At 33.5% G+C, this 10,596-nt stretch overlaps 1 protein-coding gene across 1 annotated transcript; it reads left to right on the top strand.

Moving 5' to 3' along the window:
* Positions 1-4,515: 4,515 nt before the first annotated feature.
* On the top strand, positions 4,516-9,481 carry MSTN (myostatin). The gene is made up of 3 exons (XM_063115803.1): positions 4,516-4,888; positions 6,699-7,072; positions 9,101-9,481. Exons 1-3 carry the CDS (start codon positions 4,516-4,518, stop codon positions 9,479-9,481), a joined length of 1,128 nt encoding a protein of 375 aa, XP_062971873.1.
* The last annotated feature ends 1,115 nt before the right edge of the window (positions 9,482-10,596 follow it).

Below are 10,596 nucleotides of genomic sequence, written 5' to 3'. Positions count from 1 at the left end.
TATTGATATATATGACCAACAAAATGAGAAGATTTTGGGGGTCCTAAATAACTTTTATGAGTGTAAAGAAATCCCGAGACCAAAAAGTTTGCGAATTACTGCTTTAGGGGACAAACTTCAACTGAAAGGGCATACCTAATCAAATTTCCTTATATCTTATAGGAAGAAACTAGATCATAGGTTTTATGAAGACAGTGATTGTGTCTTTCTGGCTCATTGTCTCATCCTCAGAATCTAATACAGTGCCAGGTACATAATAGGCATTCAAAAATTTCATAAAATAATAAATGAATTTATACATATATACATAATACATACATGCATAAATGAAGGCTTTGCTGACTTATTCAATGTTACATAAAATGTCAGCAGGAAAGCCAGCACTATATTCCAGATCTACTGTCTTCTATTCCTATACTCTTGCTCCCTAGCTCAAGAATACATTTGTTTTTGCTAATCTTTGTCTTATAATCTATTAAAAGCAAGGAAAATCAGTTATCATCAATGTGGGATGACAATCTTCCCATGACGTTATATATGAGTTGAGCACGACAGTTTTTTCTGGCTTTAATAGTAATCAGCATGGAGAAGTACCAAAGGGCTGTTATTACATGGAAATGACAAGAGTGATCAGTTTGAATATAACTTTTTAGGTTTTTTCCCCCAAACAGGTGAACTTTTCACGATCCATTCTTATTCTAATTCCTAATCTCCTCTTCCTCCTTTATTTGGCTACATCATGAAACTTCTGGCAAGTCTTTATTTTAGTGCATTCAGTGGTTCCTAGATTGTGGAAAAGCAAAACCAGAAACATTTCTGTGGAAAATATACTTTATATCCTCAAAGATGTTTGGAGACAACCCATGGATATTTGTAACAGAGACGAGAGAAGTTTTCTTGCCACCTTACTGATAGTTACAGAAAATGTAAGGCCCACAACAGCTGACCCAGTCTGAAGACAACCACCACCAGTCTTGTGAGGTGCTGCACTGGCCACCTAATCTAACTCCTGTGAGAAACTGCTTTTACAGATGGCTAACATAAGACAAGGCTTTGAGAGCTGATAGACCAAGCTCTCCCAGTCAAGTAGAAAAATTCTCCTCTCATCCTAATGGTTCACTGTCCTATGTCCTTTCTGAGAGCAGCCGAAAGTAGGCCCCCAGTAGTCAGACCACAGTGAAGGTTCCTGCAGCTGGTGAACTCTCCTACTCTGGGGCCTTGGGAAGGTTGCAATCACTGCCACTGGGGAAGAAACAAAAGTTCTTGAAATCTCTTGAACACTTCTTAACCCATTCAACATTGTCTTTTAGAGAAGTTGATTAGATACAGTCAATTCTTATTATATTCATGGTACTTACGTTCTATAAAGTCATTGTCAACACTGAATTAGCAAATACTGAACCCTTATTCCTAGGGGAAATACAGAGTTAGGTGAGCCTCTGGTCACAACTTTTTCTTCAGCAAATCAATATATAACCTTGCTTAATGTGTGTTTTTGTTTAGAGACACCTTATTTAATATTTATTGTTCATTAACATTGAACTCACAGCCAACACCACTATGACTCATGACTGAATGAAGCTTATCTAACACACGTACCTTTACACAAGAAATTTTTTTTTCCTAAGGCATATCTCAGCCTTTTAAAAATTGTGGTAAGATACACATAACAAAAAATTTACCATTTTAACCATTTCTAAGTGTACAGTTCAGTGGAATTAAGTACATTCATGTTGTTGCGCAATCACCACCATTCATTTCCAGACTTTTTTTGTCTTCCCAAACTGAAACTCTGTATCTATTAAACAGAGACTACTCACACGCCTAACCCCAGCAGCCCCTGGCAACCACCGTTCTACTTTCCATCATAGCCTTCCTCTGCTTAGGAACACTACATGGCACTTCATACGCTTGGGGGTTGTCTGTAAAAAGTAAAACCAGCAAAATCAACAAAAACCACAAAAATGTGAAAAATGTGTCACGAAATAGACTGCAAAGAGGGCACTCGTTTATATTATGAAAGCTGAAATAAAAAGTCAGAGCACTGTCTCGTTTGACCTCAGCTGGGAACCTGTGTGTCACAAGCCTCAAATTTTTTGCTGTTCTGAGCATTTCAATGAATGAATGCAAAACACCAGGTGTATTAATTTTTATGAATAAATTTTAGCAAGTAGGCAAATTTCCAAACACAGAATCCATGAGTAATGAGAATTGACTGTGTATGGAAATGACAACCTTCGTTTACTTTATTCCAGGTAGTAAGAATAAAGAGCAGAAACATGTCTTATGAGAGGGCTGTCTTAGAAAATTTTACCTGCCTCAGAGGCCTTGAGAGGTAAACTATGTGAACTGATAATTGGCAGCTCCAAGCTGAAACAGTTCTAGTTCATGTGGAGGACAATTTTAAGCCCAATCTCAACCCTTCCACATGAGACAAAGAATAAGCACTCAAGTACCAGTTATCAATTACTTACTATATGACAGGTGCTATATTCAGCAATTTACATGCATTATTAAATTATATCCCCCCAAAATCCTATGAGGAAACTAAACGTTAGAAGTTAAGTATCTCATCCATTACCACGTAGTTAGAAGTGGCAAAGCTGAGATTTGAACTCATGTCTATTTTACTCCAGAGGCTGAGTACTCAACAGAGAACTCAGAGCAACTGTAAGCACATTAAAAGAAAAAAAAGGTTTGACTTACTCAGAAGTGTATGGAAGCATATATTACAATGATTATAACATTACAAAGATTTATTTACCAAACAGATAAAACTTTATAAACTTGACCTAATATTGTCCCATAATAAAGAATATCTGAAATCCTCAGGGCATCTGGTTTGTGTCTGCTTTTCCTTAATCTTTAATGACGGGCAAATCAAATGCATTATGTAAGGCCATTTTTTTCTCAAGAGATGTAGATACCTCTTAAGAATTTGATGAAAATGCATTACATTTTCAGGCTACTGAGTTGCATTTTAGTGCACCGAGGCGGTAAATTAGTGTACAGTGTGCAAAAATGGTAGTGACCTAAAAAATAAATATTTGATATGAGCCACTGCATTTTCTTGGAAAAAAAAAGTAATGGATTAAATCTCTTAGGAGTCCTTAGCTTCCCAAAAAGGAGCAGGAAGAAGAAATCTCCTTTGGCCTGGAAACATCTTCTGTTTCTCACTGGCTATGTTTGTTTAGCTCTTTAATAGTTCATTTGATTAGATCTCATGGCTCCCAAAGCTAAGGTTGAGAGTTTGATCCCTGCAGAGGCCACTTAAATTTAGAGAACAAAAAGCTCTATTCTCTGCTCTCAGACCCTACCCCAAATCCCTGCCAGGTGTCTGCCCTCTGGTCAAAATGAGAAACTGGCAAAGGGGTGCAAACCTATCACAGTATTGGGAAACAACAAAAGAGCACCCCTTTACTATGGTGCTCTTTCTGTTTTATGTGCTCACAATATTATGATATAATTTATAGAGAAATAGATGCTACACTTTTTACATTTACCACTGGATATCTGAGGCAAACTGTAATAAGCACTGCAATGCCACTCCTAAAATCCATTATCTTCTTATTCTAAGTTCAGAAATTTTTCTACTAGCTGACATTTCCCTCTTGGTAATAAACAATGAAGAAACACACCTTTTGAGTAATATTAATCTGCATCTTTAAAATAGGAAATAGCATAATAGTAATCAGTTAAAAATTGAGCATAAATTTTCATATTAATAAAGTACATTAAACTATTTTAAAATAATTCTATGCACAATAGGACAGTATAATAAGAATATTTTCAACATATGTTAAGAATTTAGTCAGGAAAACAAATCTCTCAAATTATAGACAAAAATCTTTTACTAGCATCACAGATGAAAGTCTTTTACTAGTATCATAATCTTAACTTTTAATTCAGGCCTTTCTAATTTTTATTTCCCTAATTACATAGCACTAAAATAATTTAATACAATAAATAAAAATCCTTTTACTTCAAGTGCTTGCCTAAGCAATATAAAATCATTTTAATTTTTGAGGAAGTAACTATTCATATTTTTAGCATGAAGTGTAAACTCAAATTTACTTATTTAAATTATAATTTAAGAACTTTATAAAGATTAAGAATTAAGTACAGTTTATATTAACACAGACTTTAACTTTTCAAATGTCACATATATCTTTCATTATTTGTAGATTTACTTTTTTTATGAAGCAGTCAAATGAATCAGCTCACCCTTGACTGTAACAAAATACTGTTTGGTGACTTGTGACAGACAGGGTTTTAACCTCTGACAGCGAGATTCATTGTGGAGCAAGAGCCAATCATAGATCCTGACGACACTTGTCTCATCTAAGTTGGAATATAAAAAGCCACTTGAAATACAGTATAAAAGATTCACTGGTGTGGCAAGTTGTCTCTGAGACTGTACATGCACTAAAATTTTGTTTGGCATTACTCAAAAGCAAAAGAAAAGTAAAAGGAAGAAATAAGAACAAGGAAAAAGATTGTATTGATTTTAAAATCATGCAAAAACTGCAAATCTGTGTTTATATTTACCTGTTTATGCTGATTGTTGCTGGTCCAGTGGATCTAAATGAGAACAGTGAGCAAAAAGAAAATGTGGAAAAAGAGGGGCTGTGCAATGCATGTACTTGGAGACAAAATACGAAATCTTCAAGAATAGAAGCCATAAAAATTCAAATCCTCAGTAAACTTCGCCTGGAAACAGCTCCTAACATCAGCAAAGATGCTATAAGACAACTTTTACCCAAAGCTCCTCCACTACGGGAACTGATTGATCAGTATGATGTCCAGAGGGATGACAGCAGTGATGGTTCTTTGGAAGATGATGATTATCACGCTACGACGGAAACAATCATTACTATGCCTACAGAGTGTAAGTAGTCCTATCAGTGTATATCAACAGTTCTGCTGACTGTTCTAGTGTTTATGAGAAACAGATCTATTTTCAGGATCTTTTACCAAGCTGCTGGCTTGTATGTAAGTAGGAGGGAAAAGAGTTTCTTTTTTCATGAGAAATATATTAATATATTAAGATTTCATGAGAAATATATTAATGAGACTGAAATCTGCTGCATTATTTGTTTCCTTATAGAGCTAAACAGTTAGAAAATAAAAAGCTTGCACAACATTAATGTTATTTTGTTTAATACAGCAAATATAGCATGTTTATGCTTTTACAGCCTAATAACACCAAGACAAGGACGGGGAGATACTACAAGCAATGTTAAAAACTAACATAAAATTTTATAATTGCATTTGGTTATCTAAAATATGCATTTATAATAAGTTTTTTCACTAGTAGAAAACAGAAGAAATTTGCTAGATGTGTAAGCTTATTTGAGCACTGCTGAACACCTAGAGTGATTTGTTATTCAAAACTCTCTGTTTTTATGTTCTTCACAAATTAAAATACTTAATTTGAAAGCTATTACACTGAAGAGTATGAAAAAAATTTTAATTAGTTTAATGTATTAGTAAGAGCAATGATGAAATAAACATAGCATCATAATCGTAAGCTAAATATCAGAAAATGGCTAAGAAATAAACATTTTACTCAGGTAGGTTATGACTCACTAAGTCCTACTTGTACCTTGACCATGGTGCTACTGTCGAGAGTACCCAGTCTCTGTATTTCCAAGCAGGCACATTGCTTAATAATCGTCTAGAATATTTTATTCTTCATGAGAAGTAGAACTGTAACCTGTAGTATCAACATTGCCTCTGAAAGAATATATTTCATGAAATTCCTTTTGCAGTCAGTTCAAAAGAATGCTTTCTGCAGAAAAGAAAGACAGGCACCTTGACAGAGAAGGCATGACAAGAAAGATTTTGTGCCATGTGTCTGTTATCTTGCCTTAATACGATGCTTTATATGCTTTAAACCAGACTCAAAACAGTTTCCAAATATTGTTTTCCTTATTAAGTAATCAGGTTACAATGCAACAAATAATTTTCTTTAAGACTCTGCTATCAAATAGTCCTGGGGTATATTTACCTTATTTATAGACAATTTTGGAAAATCAAAAGAAAAGAAATTGTTAGTGATTTGCTTACAATGACAGCCAGGCCCTCAAGACAATACTTTCTAGTTTTTGAGATAGTCTGAATATAACATCTAAATTTTGCTTAGTTTTGTTTCTTTAAAAGGCTGTTCCAGAGCCAAAACATAACAGATGTACTATATTTTCTACTAATTCCCGAGGCTCAGTAAGTTGCTGTGTCTGGTCCCCAGGTAATTCAGGCCTGGGGGAAGGGTTCCTTCTTCCAGACTGATTGGTACAGCTGCTCAGTAAGTGTAACTACTCAGATTCCCAAAGAATTCTAAGTGGATGTTCCTCTACAGTGTCTCTTGTTCTATCATCATCATTTAAAAATTCATCCACTGTTTATTCCTTCATAGGATTTTCCTTAGTCCAGAGTTCTCTGGAAAAGGGAGTAGATTCTTTATAAACAGCTGAAAATAAATATATCTAAAAAATTCTGAAAAGCTAGAGTAATTATTTTCTTTGATATTTTTTGAGTTATGAATGAAGTTCTGCATAGTATTTCATTTTAGAAGACTGCATATGCATGTATTATCCCAATGGAAAAAAATGCTCAACTATTAATATGGAGGGATATTGTTCATTTTTAAATGGGAAATTACTAATATTAATAACTCTTCTTTCTTTATTCATTTATAGCTGATTTTCTAATGCAAGTGGAAGGAAAACCCAAATGTTGCTTCTTTAAATTTAGCTCTAAAATACAATACAATAAAGTAGTAAAGGCCCAACTGTGGATATATCTGAGACCTGTCAAGACTCCTACAACAGTGTTTGTGCAAATCCTGAGACTCATCAAACCCATGAAAGACGGTACAAGGTATACTGGAATCCGATCTCTGAAACTTGACATGAACCCAGGCACTGGTATTTGGCAGAGCATTGATGTGAAGACAGTGTTGCAAAATTGGCTCAAACAACCTGAATCCAACTTAGGCATTGAAATCAAAGCTTTAGATGAGAATGGTCATGATCTTGCTGTAACCTTCCCAGGACCAGGAGAAGATGGGCTGGTAAGTGATAACTGGAAATAACATTCTAACAACCTTGTTATGTTTTTATTCATAGTGTGAATGAATGATTGTGGAAAATAACTACTAATTTCCTATACTCATGAGCCAAACAAAGGTATCTTACCTCAAGGGTAGCCCTGTACCCAATAAAAGTAGGTATCCAATTTCATATCCTATGAAACACTCCCTTGATACTCTTACTTTGCATGAAGATTTAAAAAACTATCATATCATGGTTCTTAACTTCTTAAGTTCTTTTCAGTTGGGATTGAAACATGAAGTGCTTTTCATTGACATGATAGATGATTATATAAACAAAAGCATGAGCTTTATATAGTGGATTCTAGTACATATCCAACAATTAAAAACTTTTTTTTTCTCCCAGAGGGTGGCAAGTGTGTTGAAAATTTTTGGCTTAGCATATAGCATATATAAAAGTTATAATTAAAATAAAATGCTTTTATTTATAACAATTAACTAAATATAATATGTATAGGCTTATATTTTATTAAATATATTATATTTAAGGTCCTTTTGATAAATGTTTATTACTTGTGGAGTGTTGAGGCACTGATGTATATATAGATTACTGTGTGGAATACCCCTAATAAAATATTAATTTCTAAGCTAGTTAACCTTTGCCACCTAGCTTACTTCTGATCTGCCTTAGCATTCTTGTGCAACAGTTTACTTAGGGAATGCCAACTGATTTAATACCAGGCCAACTAGATGATAATATCTTATATATTATAAAAATTAATAAAAATTATTTTAAAACTTAACATAAATTTAGGGTTACTCTGCTGGCTTACCTAGGCTTCTGTTTACTTCTGTTTTCAAAAACTTATTTGACGTGACCATATTTTTTACTTCCATCCAGCAACATAATTTACAACAGAAGATTATATTTGTAAACAATAAGCATTAAGTTATCTTTTTAATCTTTAAATGATCTTGGTTATAAAGATTATATAATTAGCAAATCATATCTACTTCAAATGAAAACATATTCCTTAAAAAACTAGTTTTCTAAATGATCTATTTTTCTTCATATATGCTACTTTAGATGTGTTGACTCCCCAAATGATATTATTCTTTTTCACAATCTTAAATAACTACCAGGTTTACTTTCATTTTGATATAGGGTAAAAACTATTATCAGTTATTTGAGAAAGTGTTCTCTTTTATAGGTAGTATTTTAACGATCAAAGTGATAGGTTTTAATTATTATTAAACAGGAGGTTAATATAATGTATTTCTCAGATTTTTCCATATGAAAGGAAACAAAGTCTCAAATGCATTTAAAGATTGGGGCTAACAAATTATTATTATTTAAATATCTGAATAGAAACATTTTTCATTGAAAGGATAAAGGAAATTTTCATAGTCTCCTCTTCAGAATCTATCCTTCCCTCTCTTATGGTTCTCTTTCCAACCCATTAAGCAAACCACCACCTTCAGAGCCCTACCTTCCTTTTCCATCACCATAAGTACAGTGCTGGGAGGTAGCTATTTTGCTCTGGCTTTAATATCCAACTTTCCCTGAGTAAAGACCTAGGAAATGAAGGATGGATGAATATACCTATCCCTCCAGGAGTCACCAGACATATTTAGCCAACATATTTAATCAAGCATGAAGAGAGGGAGCTCACCTCTTTCCTCCTTCCCCACTTCCCCTTCCTCCTCTTCTCTCTCTCTCTTTTCCTCCTTCTCTCCCTTTTTTTCCCATAAGTATTTTCAGGACATCAATTATGTACCAGGCAGTGTGATACTCAAATTTGGAAAAACAAAAATTAAAAAGACATAGGACTGACCCTCAGGGGAATTTGTATTGCTGCTATATTCTTTTGAGCCATAGGGGGAAAAATCAAGCCTAGTGTAAATTAAAATTCCTTAACGTTTTGCCTTTTAAAAATAAATGTGATATAAGCAAAATGATTAGTTTCTTTCTTCGATAATGACTTATTAAGGTAGGAAAGTGTTTTAGTGTCAATTAATATTACTGATTGTTCTTTCCTTTTCACACAGAATCCCTTTTTAGAGGTCAAGGTAACAGATACGCCAAAAAGATCCAGAAGAGATTTTGGTCTTGACTGTGATGAGCACTCAACAGAATCACGATGCTGTCGTTATCCTCTAACTGTGGATTTTGAAGCTTTTGGATGGGATTGGATTATTGCGCCTAAAAGATATAAGGCCAATTACTGCTCTGGAGAGTGTGAATTTGTATTTTTACAAAAATATCCTCATACTCATCTAGTACACCAAGCAAATCCCAGAGGTTCAGCAGGTCCTTGCTGTACCCCCACAAAGATGTCTCCAATTAATATGCTATATTTTAATGGCAAAGAACAAATAATATATGGAAAAATTCCAGCGATGGTAGTAGACCGTTGTGGGTGCTCATGAGATTTATATTGGGTTTATAACTTCCTAAAACATGGAAGGTCTCCCCTTAACAATTTTGAAACTGTGAAATTACGTACCACAGGCTAGAGGCCTAGAGTATGCTACAGTCACTTAAGCACCAGCTACAGTATATGAACTAAAAAGAGAGAATATATGCAATCGTTGGCATTTAACTATTAAAATAAATCATACAATAAAAAGTTTTATGATTTCCAGAATTTTTGAACTGGAAGGAGATCAAATTACATTTATGTTCATATATATTACAATATAGGCAAGGAAATAAAAGCAATTCTCCTTGTGTTCTGGTGAATTAAAGGAGTATGCTTTAAAGTTTATTTCTTCAGTTTCCTTTAATATTTACAGAAAATTCTATATATAGTATTGGTAAAATGCAGGATTGTTATATAACATAATTCGAATCATCCTTAAACACTTGAATTTGTATTATATGATAGCATACTTGGTAAGATAAAATTCCACAAAAATAGGGATGGTACACTACATGGGAGTTTCCATTCCTATTATGATTGATACAGTATATTAACGATCCATGCCAATGGTGCTAATACAATAGGCTGAATGACTGATGTCATCAAGTTTATCAAATAAAAAACATTCAGTAAAATAATGTTTCTCCTTTCTTCAGGTGCATTTCATACACCTCCAAATGGGGAATGGATTTTCTTTAATGAAAGAAGAATCATTTTTCTTGAGGTCGGTTTTTAATTCTGTAGCATACTTGGAGAAACTACATTATCGTAAAAGGCAGTCAAACAGTACTCATTTTTATCAAAATTTCAAAATTTTCCAACACTGCAGTTTTATGATAAAATAATAGAAATGACTGATTCTATCAATATTGTATAGACTTTGAAATAATTGCATTTATATAATTGTATACAATATTGTTTTGTAAATAAGTGTCTCCTTTTTTATTTACTTTGGTATATTTTTACATTAAGGACATTTCAAATTAAGTATTAAGGCACAAAGACACGTCATGTATCACAGAAGAGCAACTGCTTATTTTTCAGAGCAAATTAGAGATTAAATAGCGGTTTTAAAACTCCATATGTTAATGGTTAGATGGTTATATTACAATCATTTTATAT

This window comes from Cynocephalus volans, chromosome 1, assembly GCF_027409185.1.
Source record: "Cynocephalus volans isolate mCynVol1 chromosome 1, mCynVol1.pri, whole genome shotgun sequence".
Lineage (NCBI taxonomy): Eukaryota > Metazoa > Chordata > Mammalia > Dermoptera > Cynocephalidae > Cynocephalus > Cynocephalus volans.
This window is presented reverse-complemented; position numbering and strand designations above follow the sequence as displayed.